The sequence below is a fragment of the Ovis canadensis genome, chromosome 1 (assembly GCF_042477335.2).
Source record: "Ovis canadensis isolate MfBH-ARS-UI-01 breed Bighorn chromosome 1, ARS-UI_OviCan_v2, whole genome shotgun sequence".
Taxonomy (NCBI): domain Eukaryota; kingdom Metazoa; phylum Chordata; class Mammalia; order Artiodactyla; family Bovidae; genus Ovis; species Ovis canadensis.
Genome location: NC_091245.1, coordinates 133,458,153 through 133,475,217, shown reverse-complemented (window position 1 = coordinate 133,475,217; position 17,065 = coordinate 133,458,153). Strand labels below are relative to the sequence as shown.

The 17,065-nt window shown below is 38.5% G+C and overlaps 1 protein-coding gene across 7 annotated transcripts in view; it reads left to right on the top strand.

The window, feature by feature from the left end:
- Nucleotides 1-17,065, top strand: part of JAM2 (junctional adhesion molecule 2) — an 80,646-nt gene that overhangs the window by 39,743 nt on the left and 23,838 nt on the right. For 6 of the 7 annotated variants that reach the window (XR_011248597.1, XM_069549863.1, XM_069549896.1 and 3 more), the window contains exons 2-3: nucleotides 8,357-8,422; nucleotides 16,171-16,278. Coding sequence is in view for 6 of the 7 variants with exons in the window: in XM_069549863.1 (XP_069405964.1) it covers nucleotides 8,357-8,422; nucleotides 16,171-16,278 (174 nt within the window). In the remaining variant the exon portion in view is untranslated. The remainder of the gene's footprint in view (nucleotides 1-8,356; nucleotides 8,423-16,170; nucleotides 16,279-17,065) is intronic. The other variant, XM_069549903.1, reaches the window with a different exon arrangement.

Below are 17,065 nucleotides of genomic sequence, written 5' to 3'. Positions count from 1 at the left end.
TTATGAAAACAACTGATACTCAGTTCCAAGACACCAATTCTCCTTCTTTTCAGTTCAGTCGCACAGTCGTGTCCGACTCTTTGCGACCCCATGAATCACAGCATGCCAGACCTCCGTGTCCATCACCAACTCCCGGAGTTTACCCAAACCCATGTCCATCAAGTCGGTGATGCCATCCAACCATCTCATCCTCTGTCAGCCCCTTCTCCTCCTGCCCTCAGTCTTTCATAGCATCAGGGTCTTTTCAAGTGAGTCAGCTCTCCGCATCAGGTGGCCAAAGTTTTGGAGTTTCAGCTTCAACATCAGTCCTTCCAGTGAACACTCAGGACTGATCTCCTTTAGGATGGACTGGTTGGATCTCCTTGCAGTCCAAGGGACTCTCAAGAGTCTTCCCCAACACCACATTTCAAAAGCATCAGTTCTTCAGTGCCCAGCTTTCTTTATAGTCCAACTCTCACATCCATACATAACCACTGGAAAAACCATAGCCTTGACTAGAGGGACCTTTGTTGGCACAGTAATGTCTCTGCTTTTTAATATGCTGTCTAGGTTGGTCATAACTTTTCTTCCAAGGAGTAAGTGTATTTTAATTTCATGGCTGCAGTCACCATCTGCAGTGATTTTGGAGCCCAAAATAAATTCTGACACTGTTTCCACTGCTTCCCCATCTATTTCCCATGAAGTGATGGGACCGGATACCATGATCTTAGTTTTCTGAATGTTGAGCTTTAAGCCAACCTTTTCACTCTCCTCTTTCACTTTCATCAAGAAGCTCTTTAGTTCTTCACTTTCTGCCATAAGGGTGGTGTCATCTCCTTCTTTTACTCAAATGATTAAAAAATTGGAAAAGGGGAGGAGGCATAAAACTTTCGTGTAGTATATAACAAATATGCAGAGTTTGTTCAAATTAATTCATTCATCATAAACATTTGCCAATTAATACTTTCTCTGTTAAAATGGAAATTTGTTATATATTCCCTGAATAATGTTTTTACAACCCTAAATATTGATAATGCTTGTGAAACTGTCTGCAGTGTGTCTGACTATATCATGTTTGATACTGATCTCTCCCAATGCCTTGCACTGATGTGAGGATGGGGGGTGAGGGGTGGGGTGGGAGGAGGCCCTTGTACTCAGACAAAACTGGCTGTAAATAGGCACACATCTTGACTTCCCTGCTTTCTAATGTGACCTTGAGCAAGGTCCTTAACCTCTCTCAGTTGTCACATCTGTCAAGTAAAGATATTCACAGAGTGGAGTCACATCTTCGTTAGATGCTAGATTCTTAAGGGGAAAATTTATTCATTGTCAAAATCACCCTTGAGTTCTTTGGGTCATCATTAACTCACCCAGGACATCAGCCACCCGGTAACTCGCAAGTCAGAAACATCGCTTTGTTTTTCCTTGCATTTTGGTGTAGCTTCTCTTTCTTGGAAAATAGGATGCCAGTGTCTCATTAAGAGGAAGGGCCAGAACGGTTGGAGACTAGAAGGATGTGTCTGTCTGTGTGTCTTTTTCCCTTTTCCTTCTCCCTCCTCCCACCCTCTTCTCTCCCTCCCCTTCTATGACCTGTTACGGTTGAATGACAGATGGTGAGAGAGATGAGTATATTGTCTAATATATCCTAATTTCTACCTCGGGCTACTCTCTGTCCGTATAAATATTTATCTGTAACAAATATTGGATGGCATTATTGTTGTTGCTAGCCCTGTGGATCTCACATTTGTTGCTCCAGGGGGCTTCCCTGGCAGTCCAGTGGTGAAGACTCTGCGCTTCCCCTGCAAGGGGGGTGTGGGTCTGATCCCTGGTCAGGGAACCAAGATCCCATGCGCCTCATGGCATGGTCACAAAATGAAAAAAAAAAATTTTGTCCCTCTAATAATTGTATATAAATGATTATCAAAGCCGTATGCCTATTAATTTTTATTTTTGAAAATGACTTATACCCACAATATTTATAACTTGCTTCTAGGCATGGTATTCTCTGTAATGTACTTTCAAAAGAAACAACAAACCTCTGTAATATGTCGATTTTTCCCAATCATGTTTTTAATGAAAAGTAGTAATTTAAAATTTTTTTTATTTATTTTTTCCTATGTCACTTTAAAAAAAATTTCGTTGGAGGCTAATTACTTTATAATACTGTGGTGTTTTTGCCCTACATTGGCATGAATCAGCCACGGGTGTACATGTGTTCCCCATCACGACCCTCCCTCCAGCTCCCTCCCCATCCCATCCCTCATGGTCATCCCAGTGCACCAGCCCTGAGTGCCCTGTCTCATGCGTCGAGTCTGGATTGGCGATCTGTTTCACATATGATAATATACATGTTTCAATGCTGTTCTCTCAAATCATCCCACCCTCACCTTCTCCCACAGAGTCCAAAAGTCTATTCTTTACATCTGTGTTTCTTTAAAATTTTTTATTTATTTATTTTTAATAACCAAAACATTTTGTTTCGGGGTATAGCAGATTGACGATGCTGTGATAGTTTCGGTTGAGCAGTAATGGATACATGTGTATGTATGGGCTGAGTCCCTCCACTGAAAAGTGTTAAGAAATAACATTTTTATAGTAAACTTTTAAATTGTGGTGGTGTGAATACATATTTATTCTTAGTCAAGCTAGATTATTCTAGGTGGGTGATAGACAATATAATAACTTTCATTCTTACAGTGGGGGGGCGGAGAAAAGAAAAAAAAAGATTTTATTTGACTGAAAGGAATTACTTGACTTGGAGTTTAGCAGTTATGGAAACAATCATCTCTTAACCTTACTTTATGAACTTCTGCCAGCAGCTCTGGAACATATCCATAACTGTGAGAGATGTTTTGTAGCTAAGTTTAAAACAATTGTTGACCTCAACCAGTGGACCTACATGACAGTTTTTTGTTTATTTTTATACTTAACTTACTCAAGATAAGTGAAGGAAAAAAAAATCAGTTCAAGAAAGCAGCCAACAGATCCTATTCCTAAAATCTGCCAGTGAAATGTTTATATAGGACATTTTGTTTTCATCCATAGAGTTATTGTAAGTTAGGGAAATAAAACTGAATTCGAGGACTTAGACTGGAACAAAGTAGAAATCTTATAATTATCTTTTCAAAATTTAGAACTTTCTGTGTAAGCTCAACATAAGTGACCATACTTTAAAAAATATTTTTGCTTAATGAAAGGCAAACCTTGAAGTAAATAGAATTAGAGGAAGCAAGAAGAAGATGCTTCAAATTATAGAAAGAAATATTCAGCTACCAAGAAATGCTATCTTCATTAATATCATAGACCTAAACCCCTTTATAATTTTTTTGCATTCATAGCTTTTCCAGTGGAACCATTCCTTCATTTTTCTTTGTCTGGGACATTTTTTTCTCCTATTCAAATATGTGCATAGAAAAGTTATGAGAGAATTAAAATTACTGATGTTAACAGCTGTTCTTTTTCATAGAACTTTAAAAGCAATTTTTGAAGATTGAAGAAATAATTCTCAAAGGAGGTTTTAGCAAGTAGAAAGCTGGGACTGAGAAAGGGGTAAGATAATTGAGCCCAGTCCTAACTCTTCCAGTCTCAGATTAGACTAATGTTTGCCTCAAATGAAGGAAGATCCAAGACTCCTAAAGAAAATAAACATTCTCAGTAGGCAGTGTGGTGTTTGAAAAGCTCACAGACATCATGTGCAGGGAACAAAGATTACCTTTTCCTATTTTGCCAACATTGTCCCTTCAACTGGTTTCTAGGGAATATGAATCTTCATGGTTTTGTCTAAGAGGGGTACTAAAACAGTTCAAAAATCACTAGAAATGCCAGTCATAATTGGACCTTCTCTGAGGGCACTAATTTACACATTACTAAAGGGGAAAAGAAACTTTTTCAAAGTGTATTTCAAAAGTTTCACAGAATAACGGTTTAGAATCAGAATCAACTGCCAAAAACATTCAACCATCATGTCATTTAAACGTAGGTGTAATTCACAAGGACCCATGAGGCCCTGCCTTTCCTCCAGCTCGTTTAAGAGGATGCCAACTTGGCCAGCTTACTCTCTCCCCTTCCTCTGTGCCCTGAAATTTTCCAAACCCTCCTTTTGGACTCTACAAAATAAAACTGAGGAAGGAGAGGAGAAGCTGGAAAAGAAAGATGTGACGGGTGGGGAGAGGGTCAGAAGACTACAGGACATATAGGTATGTGACAGAAGTATGTGGAAAAGGGAAAACAGAGTATTTTAAAAGAGTTCTTAGACCCGTTTATGGTTTTTGAAATAGACAAGAAAAGGACTAATTTTGAAATTATTCTTTGGTGATTCCAATACCTCCCTAAGTCTGAGCCAGATGGGTTAACTGGTTTATGCAAATAAATTTTCTCAAGGATCAGTTCAGGCCTGCATTCTTCACACAGATTTGCCAGTTTCCTTAGTGAAAATGTTTACAGTTCAGGGATATGTAGAACCTGAATAGTTTAACAACGTTGAACAGTTAAGTAGAACTAGACATTTGAGATTTGTAGATTTTTGAGATTTTTAATTTCACAATTAGATTTGCTGTTCAGGCTTCCAAGAGAGGAGACAAAAAGGGAAAAAACAATTATCCAGTATAGCACATATTCTCTAGAAATGATAAAAGCTAGCACAGTAGAAGATTCATTTACATGTCAATCTACAGATAGATGAATGCTTCAAAGATGCCATGCCATGTGAAAAATTATTCTCTCCTTCCTAGAAGTGTAATAAATTATTTCATAGTTAAGAAATTCTGATCTCATAGGAACTTTCAAAACCCTTGAACTCATGGTTTCTTGCTCCCCTTAAGTCTATTCCTGGGTCATCAAACCAGCCTTAGCTGTAAGTCTAGAGCTGTGGTTCTCAACCCAGTATGACTTGCCCATTCCATCTGCGGGGGACATTTGGCAATGCCTAGAAACATTTTTGGTTGTCAGGACTTGAGATGGGAGAGTAGGGATACTCCTGAAATCTAGTGGGTGGAAGCACTGCAGAGCACCTTATAATGCACAAGACACTTTTCCACGACAAGGAATGATCCAGTCTCAAATGTCAGTACCTCAGCGTTGAGCAGCCCTTGTCTAGAGTCGTCCTTCTGAGATTACCTTGATATCCTCCCCCTTTAGTCGTAGCCCCTTAGCTTCCACCTTCATGTTATTCTTCTGAGCCAATCCTTGCTTTGATCTTAACCACCAATTTTTGACCTATCTCATCTTCATTAGACCGGTGGAATTGTCCAACAGGCATCTTTATTAATCTGCAACCCTTCCTCATAGTTCAGCTTGGGGGGGAATGTGCTTTGGGGCCCAGTATGGAATAGTAATAAGTAATGTGGACTTTGGGTATCATTGAGGTAGGTTCAAATCCCAGCTCTACCACTTACTACTTATATAACTGTGCCCAAGTCTCTTACCCACTCTGTGCCTCAGTTTCCCTACCTGAAAAATGTGTATAAAAATGGCACCCTACCATAAAGAATTGTTATGAGAGTTAAGTTAATACTCATAAAGCACTGGGAATGGTGCTTAACATCCAAGTGCCTCGTACTACTCTGTGTGCGCTCAGTCATGTCCGACTTTGTGACCCTGGATTGCACCTCACCAGGCTCCTCTGTCCATGGAATTCTCCAGGCAAGAATGCTGGAGCGGGCTGCCATATCCTACTCCCCATTTCCTACGACCTAGGGAACGAGCTTGAGTCTCCTGCGTCTCCTGCGTCTCCTGCATTGGCCGGCAGGTTTACCACTTCGCCACCTGGGAAGCCTAAGTGCTTCATAAATGTTAGTTATTGTTCTTTCTCAAGAGCTCACTAAGGCCTGCGTCCTCCAACTCACTTCCTCCTCTGTACCCCAAGTCCAGGGAGAAGATATATTTTATTCACGATGGTTTCCCTCAAATGTTTGCCTAAGCTGTGAGTCGTTTCCATTTTCCTCAAGGTCAGCGTTTCTAAATACGGAAAGGCAAGAAGTACCCTGGTTTTCTCTCTCTGGTTTTGGCTACCCACATCCCCTCCCTGAGGCAAATAACACTTGACAACATGAAGGTGGGGGAGGACAAAGAAGGGATGGGGCAAATATATCAAAACATTGTCCTGAATGACACAGAGTTCTCATTCTGCAGTTGGAAACTGGTGAGTAAATGGATGAGAGGGTGGATATCTCATGGGCAGTGCTCGATTTTCTGGCACAGGTAACCATGTGGAGTGTGATACCTTTCACTGTATTGAGATTTCATAGGAAGAAAGCAAAATTTTTGAGGGCAGGCTAAGTTCTGTTTTGCCATGAGTTTTTGGTGCCTGTAGGAAACGGAGACATAGATACAGATACCCAAGAGAAAGAGGACTTTTTGAATTTAATCTCAGTAGAGAGATTATAGCCAGGGGTACAGATTTTTCAGCAAATAAATGGTAGTTGAGACAATAAAAGTATAAAAAATTAATTTTGAAATCAAGAGTATGAAGGATTGTGTAGAAAGGAGATAGTTGAGTCAGGAAAGCAGTTTCTGGATGAATGGATGGATAGATAAATTGGTGAATGGATAAAGGCATGGATGGATGGGCAGAACAAGGAGGAAGAAGACCCCACAGGGAGATAGAATGAAGACTAGAAGTGAATCATGTCACAGAATTCAAGGGAGTCAAAAGAGTCAGATGGCCTGGAAAGATCAAGTAAGGTAAAAACTGAAAGTGTCCATTGAATATGGCAACAGACTCAACATTTTTTGCTTGGCGAAAATAGTGTAAGTAAATTATATGAAGACAGAAAACAGACGGTAGAATGAGCAGAAAACTAGCATTTCTAGTATATTATAGAAATAAGTCTTCAAGAAATAACCTTCCTTAGATTTGATGATAAATTTAATTTCATCCTAGATTATTTCATGTATAATTTTTGAGTAGACAGCAGTTGGACTGCTTTGCTTCAATTGTTTACCCATGATGACCAGCAAGAATGCTTTGCATTAAAATAATTAACATCAATCTATAGAATATTTTTGACACCTTTGCAAAAGAATAACTTGTTTTCTGGAACCCTTCATTAGTATTATTTTGCTCTAACTTCATTCACTTGATTCTTCTCATTAGTAAACAATAAGAAGTTGTCTCATTCATTTGTTCAATAAATATTTATTGTGCTTTGCTTTATTCCAGGCATTGTTCTAGGTGTTTGGACTACATCAGAGAATACAACAGGCAAATAATCTTGTCCTTGTAGCATTTAAATTTCAGAATTGCATACTAATAGGAAGTGATTGAAATTATTTTTAAATGTGGTCATGAACCTGGGCCATAGAGTGACATTCATGAAGTGAAATAATACAAAATGAGCATATCAGAGATTGAATTAGAAAGTTTTTAGCTCCTGGTTCAGCTACTTTGTTATTTAAGCCTGGATCATGCGTACCACACTAAATCGTTTCCGCTATTGAATTTTATCAAGTAAAAGACTTTATGAGAACACCTTTTGAAATGAAAACTTCTCTAAGTTTACAGGGATGATGATGATGATGATGTCATCACCATTATCGTCATCGTCACATCACTAACAGACTTCATAATCCATCAGTCATTTCAACTTATGGACCAGTTCTGGAAAAGTCATTGCAGTGTTTAGGAGGAAATCGAATACGTTCTGTTTGCATTTTTCATCATAATTTTATATACAATGTTTACAAGCATTTTATATTATCTATACATTTCATAGTCAAAAATATGTTAAAGGACTTTATATTATTTAGGTATAGTCGGGGTTAAGCTCAGAAAACAATTTATAGTCTTACATAGGACAGTAAAAATACTTAGCTTTTATTCACAGGGAACAATGATACCTTTGACAGTGCTAGATCACATATTAGGTTGAATTAAGGACACAAACACTTTTTTAAGAATTGAACTTGTAAGTGTGTGTTATCTGTGGGGACAGCAGGGGTCAGGGGAGGTACGCAAAAAGATTCATGAGTTTTGCTTTGGGAAATGCTTACAGGGCTGAACCGAATTGTAGAAATGGAAAAAACTTATATAGTTTGCCTTGGCTTTTCCTGTTTTTTTTTTTTATTTATTTTTAATTGGAGGATAATTGCTTTACAATGTGGTATTAGTTTCTGCTGTCCCACATGTGAATCAGCTATATGTATACTATACATCCCCTCCCTCTTAAGCCTCCCTCCCACTCCTCAAGGTCGTCACAGAGCACCAAGCTGAGCTCCCCGTGCTAAGTTTTTCAGATTTTGATACTTTAAAACTGAAGTATTATGAATTGTGTGAAACCATCACCAAACTTAAGGCCAGTTTTTTTTCATACTGCATCCCATTCAGACACTTGATGGACTTTGCACTATTTTAATTATCCTATCTGTTTTCATCTTTCAGATCATAAGGCCTATGGATTCTCTGCCTCAAAAGGTCATCAAGTGATCACAGCAATAGAGTATCAAGGTAGAGTGCCTTGCTCTTTTTCACACGCTGTATTGTTTGAAGAACTCATGGGATTGACATGCGTGTCTTATTTGTCAGAAACTCACTTCACACTAGCCCCTCTGATGAAATGCTGCTCCCTGCCGTTTCTGCCTAGAGAACTCTTTCTCCACCTCCTCAGTGGAAATTTTGGACATTCCATGAAAGGCTTGATGTACAAAGAAGGTCTCTTATTACATAAAGTATTTGCAGCAAAAAAAAAAAAAAAATCTAATTTGTAAAACAGGGAGATGGAAATCTTGGAAAGTTGCAAGGTTAGCTCGATTTAGTTAATGGAAATTAACACTGCAAACACCACACTGTGTATTTAAGATAACATTAATATAGCCTATTAGGGGTATCATTTTTTAAATTTATTTTAGCTTCTTAAAATATTTATATGGGAGGAGTTGATATTTAACGGATATAAAGTTTTCAATTTTACAAGATAAAAGAGTTCTGGAGATTGCTTAAACATCAATGTGAATATATTGAACACTACTGAACTGTACAGTAAAAATCATTAAGAAGGCAAATTTTAAGTTATGTGTATTTTATAACAATTTTTAAAAAAACTTTAAGGATCTACTGTGTGCATGCTCAGTCACCTCAGTCATGTCCGACTCTTCTTGACCCATGGATTAGCTCGCCAGGCTCCTTTGTCTGTGGGAATCCCCAGGCAAGAATACTGGAGTGCTTTGCTGTTTCCTTCTCCAGGGGATCTTCCTGACCCAGAGACTGAACCTACCACATCTCTTGCATTGGCAGGTGGATTCTTTGCCACTGAGTCACCAGGGAAGCCCCTAAGGATCCAATAACCACCCCCCAACAAAATTATTCAGTCGCTCAGTCGTGTTTGACTCTTCGCGACCCCATGGCTTTCTTGTCCAAAAAGAATTATAGGAGTTTTTATAAACTTACTTCTACTTTGACTATCTACTACTTTTCTGAAGGATCTTTTTACCTAGAACAGACTAATAATGCTGGGCAACCTACTTCTTAAGTGTGATACTTCTTCAGACGATAAACGTTTAAGAAACTGGTTTCAAATGTCTGATCCCTCTTTTGAGGCATGTCTTAGGTTTCTCCAAATAGATTTGGAGTAAAGAAACAAAAATTTTAAAAGAAGCCTGATGTGGGGAGGAATTAAATGACCTAGGATTTAACCAGTGTTTACAGTCGTGGCCGGCACATAGTAAGTTGCATGTGCTTGTTAAATAAAAAAATATGCTTTAATAAGAACCAGTCTGTCATTCACTTAATTATTTAGGTTATTCAGGTTCTTTGAAGTCATAATATTTTTCATGATTAAGCTAATAAAACACTCTTTATCATGACATAGTTTTAAATGAGGAGATGGTAGGGAAAAGAAATTAATGTTTGGGAATAATTTGGGACTACAGAATACTTATAAGGAAGACAAACAGGGCTGGGTAAGATGCCAAAAAGGAGACTGGAAAAGCCAGTGAAGGGGCAAAGTGAGAGAAAGAGATGGATCAGGATGTCTGTGAGGGACAAAGAAAGGGAATTCCTCCTGCTTTTTCCTTTCCTGGAGGTTCTTACTATTGGGTTCAACTAGCTACCATGTATATTCATTCCTGCCCCCAGGCCCTATGCCATGATATCTGAATTAGGATGCCAAAAGTATATATTTTAGTCTTACATTACCAAAAAAAAAAAAAAAGGTACTGAGGGGAAGTTCACATAACATAAAATTCATGACACTAAAGTGAACAATTAAGTGGCATTCATTGTATCCACACTGTTGTGTGACCACCACCTCTGTCTAGTTTCAAAACATATTCAACACTCTAAAACCCTTTACCATTTTTATGTCACTTTAAAACGTGTTTTATTTTTAATATGGAAAATACTTGTGTATCTATTGCAATCAAATGTTAGTCTCATTTAATCTTGAATAAGCATTTTCTATTTTTTTAATTTCACCTTTGCTCCTTTTAATTGAAAATTACATTTTGATTTTATTTTATATGTGTGCCGATCATTCCAACGTGGCTTCCTGTAAAGCCAAAATGAATATCTATCTTCTTCAACATTTCATTTCCAGGATATTTTATACAGTAACTTAATTTTACTTAAAGTCTAAAACTTTTTTTGCATTTACTTTTTTTAAATTGAAATAAGGTTGATTTACAGTGTTGTGTTACTTTCTGTTGTACAGCAAAGTGACTCAGTTTTACATATATGCATTATACATTATTTAATTTTCTTTTCCATTATGCTTTGTCCCAAGACATTTAGTTCCCTGTGTGGTACAATAGGACCTTGCTGTGTATCCATTCTATGTGTAAAGTTTGTATCTACTAATCCTAAACTCCCAGTGCGTCCCTCCCCATTGGCAACCACAAATCTGATCTCTGTGAGTCTGTGTCTGTTTTTTTAGATAGGTTCATTTGTGTCATATTTCTGACTCCTTATATAAATGACATCATATGATATTTATCTTTCTCTTTCTGACTTCGCTTAATATAAGAATCTAGTTGCATCCATGTTGCTGCCAATGGCATTCTTTTTTATGGTTGAGTAGTATCCTTCCGTATATATAAGCCACCTCTTCTTTATCCCTTCCTCTGTTGGTGAACATTTAGGTTGTTTCCATGTTCTTGGCTATTGTGAACAGTGCTGCATTGAACATAGGGGAGCATGTATCTTTTTGAATTATAGTTTTGTCCAGATATATGCCCAGGAGTAGGATTGCTGGATCATATGGTAATTCTGTCTTTAGTTTTCTGAGGGACCTCCATACCGTTTTTCATAGTGGCGGCACCAGTTTGCATTCCCACCAGCAGTATAGGAGGAGTCCCTTTTCTCCACACCTCCACCGTTAGTCATTTGTAGACTTTTTAATGATGGTCGTTCTGACTGGTGTGAGATCGTGCCTCATTGTAGTTTTGATTTGCATTTCTCTAATAATTAGCCGTGTTGAGCATCTTTTCATGTGCCTATTGGCAGTCTGTATGTCTTCTTTGGAGAAATTTCTATTTAGGTCTTCTGTCCATTTTTTGACTGGGTTGTTTGTATTTTTGTTATTGAGTTGTACTGAAATATTTTCTGATTTGTGTATATGTGTATGTGTGTTCCCCCAATTCATTGTTTTGTCCCTTGTCTCTCAGAAGTCAATCAATTATGAATTAATTCCTTCTCTTCAGTATTGCTTTTCTGTATCATTTCCCATAGTGATGCCAAAAGCAGAATGAGGGTAAAAGGAGGGCTTCTCTCCCAGACTTATAAATTATATGAGCAGCCTTATGCAGAGAGTGTTCAGCTGTGTGAGCAGTAAGTCAGAATTTAATAGTATACTTTTCTCCACAGAAGTAATTTATAGCAATCTGTCAGAATTACTTTGGTAGTACCGATTCTATTCTTGCATTATATAAGATTTTGATGATTTCTAACTGGAGCACAGAAGTGAAAATCAAACAATAGTCAACAATACAGCAACTAGAAAAATGAATATTCACAATGATTCTGTGTGATTCCTAAAAATGATTATTTTGCTGCATGTTGAAAAGAATGCCTTTTCCAAACAAAGAATTATCTTTTCTCAATCCAAACCAACACAGGTATTTTTGGCAATGTAATAATCATCTTAATGGAAAAACTTGGTGCATTTTTCTGTTTCAATATGCCTTGTTTTGGGAAAACATGATATATATCTACATTATTTTCTTTGCTATCTCAAACACAGGTAATGCTTCAGTTCAAATCTGAGTAATTTGGTAGGAAATATTTGATGGTGTTAAGTATGGATTTCTGTCATGCCAGGGCAAGCTTACAACTGTAAGTAAGAGAAGTACCTCATGAGTAAAAGTAATAATGACCATTTATGGAGCATGGACCATGTGCACCCAAATGTGTAAATACATTATCTCATTTAATCTCTATGACAACTTTGCAAGATGAATAATATTGCTCTTCTCATTTTACAGATATGAACACAACTATATCTTTTTATAAAAAGTTAAATAATTTGCCCAGTAGCAACATCTAGTTTATGGCAAAGGTCTGACTCCAAAGCCTGTGCCTTAAACTACTATTTATGGCATATTGGGTTTTCCATGTGGCGCTAGTTATAAAGACTCCACCTGCCAGTGCAGAAGACATAAGAGATGCGGGTTCAATCTCTGAGTGGGAAGATCCCCTAAAGTAGGAGATGGCAAGCCACTCCAGCATTCTTGCCTGGGAAATGCTATGGACAGAGTTGCCTGGCAGGCTACAGTCCATGGAGTTGCAAAGAGCTGGACATGACCAAGCAACTGAGCACATAATATGGCATAATAAGCCCCAGGGCTATATACAGAAAGAAAGCATGCTGGCTGTGAGTTGAATTTTGGCTGAAAAGAGAGAAGAAAGTTCCTAGTAGTTAGCTTCTAAGTCCAGCTCAGTTCAGTTCAGTCACTCAGTCGTGTCCGACTCTTTGCAACCCCATCAACTGCAGCACACCAGGCCTCCCTGTCCATCACCAACTCCTGGAACTTGGTCAGACTCATGTCCATTGAGTCGGTGATGCCGTCCAACCATCTCATCCTCTGTCCCTTTCTCCTCCTGCCTTCAATCTTTCCCAGCATCAGGGTCTTTTCTAGTGAGTCAGCTCTTCGCATCAGGAGGTCAAAGTATTGGAGCTTCCATATCAGTCCTTCCAATGAATATTCACGACTGATTTCCTTTAGGATTGACTGGTTGGATCTCCTTGCAGTCCAAGGGACTCTCAAGAGTCATCTCCAACACCACAGTTCAAAAGCATCAATTCTTTGGTGCTCAGATTTCTTTATGGTCCAATCTCACATCCATACATGACTCCTGGAAAAACTATAGCTTCTAAGTACACTGAGTTCTTTATCCTCAGATGTTGGTCCCATGCTTCTAGCAGATGTACTGTTTCTCACAGCTTTCGAGGTCAAAATGTTTCCATGCTTGTAGCACTCCTGAAGAACCACAAGGTGAAATTCAGATTCTAGGGAGTTGAAAAATCCAAATTCCCTCTTTTAAGTCTCTGGTCAAATATCACCTTCTAAATGAGGCAAGCTCTTACTATTGTATTTATTTAAAAATTGCATTCCCCTCCCCCAGCATTCAAAAACTCCCTGGACTTTGATCTGCCCTGTTTACATAGCACTAATGACCTCTTCATGTACTGTATAACTCGCTTTGTGATGTTTTTTGTGTGTCTGACCCCCTGCAGATTGTAAGATCCCAAAGGGCAGGGATCTTTGATTTCACTGCTATAGCTCAAGAACAATGGCAGACACACAGTAAGTACTCAGTATTGTTGTTCTTTAGTTGCTAAGTCCTGTCTGACTCTTTTGCGACCCCGTGGATTGTAGCCCACCTTTTGTCCATGGAATTTCCCAGCAAGAATACTGGAGTGGGTTGCCATTTCCTCCTCCAGAGGATCTTCCCAACCCAGGCATCAAACCTGCATCTCCTGCATTGGCAGGCGGATTCTTTACCACTGAGCCACCTGGGAAGCAAGTACTCAATATACTTTGGACAAATTCCATTTCTCCATATTTTATATGGTCAATGAGATTGAGGCTGGAATAGAGTCTCTGCACTGAAGAAAACTGTTGGTTGCACTATTTAACATAATTTTTACAGAGGTTTTTCATAGAGTGATGAATATAGAAATCAGGAAGAATTCACCAAAAGGGGTGTGTGTGTGTGTGTCCAGTTAGATTTGTGAAAAAATGTGATTATTTGAGTATAAATGTACTCCTAAGACCTAGGAGTGTGTGCTAAAAATGAATGTGGGTGTGTGTTTAATTGTTGGAAACTCAACAAAATACGGGAAGGAAACCTATCTAAAACTCAAGACTCCGGAAGGCCACCGCCCATTCTCCTTAATCAACAGAACCGAGCTGTGTTTCCTCAGACAAGTCCCTCGGCACACATTTGTCTGTGTAGCATAATTGTAAACATGTCTCTAAAATGATGTCTGTTTGTAATATAAAACCTGCTTTTAGAACTTTAGACATCCTTGAAAACATCTTTCAGATTGTCTTCTCCTCTTTCTTTTTTCTCTGTCCTACTTTTTATTTGCCATAACCTGCTATTCTATTTCTACATTTCTAGCAATGTGTGTGGAGCAAGAAAAAATGTAGAAACTACATTTAAGAGAAAAGTCATACTTCTGTCACATAGAAATCATGGCTGGGTTAATAGTTTCATACATATTGATGTAGGTTTTTTGTTCATATTATGTGTATATTTTTAATAGAATATGTGATGTAAATACAAGCGTGCTTTTTAATCTACCATATCATTTAACATCTTGAAATAATTTTTAATGGTATCAGAGATATAGAAAGGATTTTTTAGTATAGTTTCTCTTCTACTTAAATATAGTGTTTTTTAGGTCAAACTATAATATACTGTGAAGGAAAAAAGTTTCAGAAATAAGAAGTTGAGGAGAATGCTGCTTAGTACTTTGTAGTAACCTATATGGGAAAAGAATCTGAAAAAGATTAGATACATATACATGTGTAACTGAATCGCTTTGTGTGTGCCTGAAACTAACACAATATGGTAAGCTATATCCCAATGTAAAATAAAAAATAAAAAAAAAGAAATATGAAGTTGACACTCTGGAGAGCCTGGTTGAAACATTCTTAAAAATACGCAGGACTAGAGGTTTCCATTTGGCAACTTGAAGCAGTTGGTAGGAAGGCACTGGTTTTTTCCTCCCCGTCGTCTTGTTCAGACAGTTAAAAGAGAGGGCGCCTTGGGTAGTTCCTGGAATTCCTTTATGACATAAGTGCAGTAAATTCCCTGTGGTAATGTAACCCTGGTGAGCTACATTGAGGCGGTTAAACCTGAGGCCTGGATTAAATCTTTTTCTATTTTTTCTGGATTGAGGTGAAAGGTAGGAGTCAACGATTTCTTTGGAGACCATGTTGGGTTGGTATTCATGTACTCACAGAGAAGATTATCAAAGGGTTCTGGGTGAGAAGGTTGCATGCTGAGGGGCCATCTGAAGTTCGATAAAGTGACCTGGGCTGGTGTGTCTTTTTCAGGCAGTAGGTGTGAAGCATCCACTGCTGACCTCCATCCTGGCACTCATCACTGAAACTCCATTATCTTATTTGCGTCTTCTCCTGGGCTCTAAACTCTTTGAAGACTGAGATGGGGAAGAAAAAGTTAATTAGTCATAGCCCTTTTTGTAAAGGACTTTCTACGTCCAGGCATGTGTGCTTTGCATCTATTATTGTATTAGTGAAAACTTGTTGCTCAGGTGTCTGACTTTGCAACCCTGTAAACTGTAGCCCGTGAGACTCCTCTGTCCATGGAATTGTCCAGGCAGGAATACTGGAGTGGGTAGCCTTTCCCTTCTCTGGGGGATCTTCCGAAACTCAGGGATCGAACCCGGGCCTCCTGCATTGCAGGAGGATTCTTTACTGTGTGATCCACCAGGGAAGCCCATTTGTATATGAAGACTCAACAACTGGTATGAGGTACTGTCTTATTTTATGGATGGGAACTGAGGCTCGAGAACCAGCAAAAGTACTGTAGTGACACAAAATTATTTTGTTAAAGAATTACAGAGCTTTCCATTCATCTTTAAATTAAGCCAACGTGGTACCTGATGAGGAAATTTATGAATAAATGAATGAATGAATGGATAAAAGAATAAGGCTGTTTAAAATCTATTAAGTAAAATATAATCTCAGAGGAACAGTTAGAAAACAAATATTTTTTGTTGTTGTTTCTAGAGGCTATTTTAGTCTGTAAATACCCAAAGAAAACTGTTTCCTCCAGATTGGAATGGAAGAAATTGGGGCATGGTGTTTCCTTGGTTTACTATCAACAGGCTCTTCAAGGTAAGAAGTTGGGGACTCAATGAGGTGAGAGAAAGAGGGCACCATGTACCCCAGACCCTTTTATTCACCAGTGAGAACAGGACATGGTTGGTGACTGAGAATGTGTTTCTGTAAGTGTGATGTGAAACCAGCAGAGTGAAAGTGAAGTTGCTCAGTCCTGTCCTACTTTTTGGGACGCCATGGCCTACCAGGCTCCTCTGTCCATGGGATTTTCCAGGCAAGAGTGCTGGAATGGGTTTCCATTGCCTTCTCCAAGTGTGATGTGAAGCCAGGAGAGAGCAAGACCCAAAACAAAACAGCAAAAGCAGAGGACAGAGAACAGAAGTGGGTGAACTCCATGGAGGCCCTGGACTGCTCATTTTTCAGCTCGCTCCTAGAGGATGTAAAATAACAGTTGTTTTTGCTGGTCTGGAAGATTAAATTCTTGACAGAATGGAAGAAAAGATGGTGTGGGGTTGGGATGGAGGGTCGCTGCTCAGTTGTAATAACTTTACCCTCTTTCCGGGTGATCCAGAAAGCTAGGTCATCACTGAGAAGCTTAGGGGGTTGGCACTTAGGGGTAGGTAAATATGACCACCTTTATCCAGTGTTTTCTTTATAAAATTTTTTGTTGCACATTTCTTTATACTCCCTGATCTTCTTGTTGAATATACAGTGAGCTTTTAATTTAAAGTGTTGATAGTGATGGATACAATGCAATGATGCTGGGATTTAGTTCAAAATAATCCAGTGGTTAAAACTGAGTGTTCTTTTGTGGACAGTATAAGATTCTTAAAAAAAAAAAAAA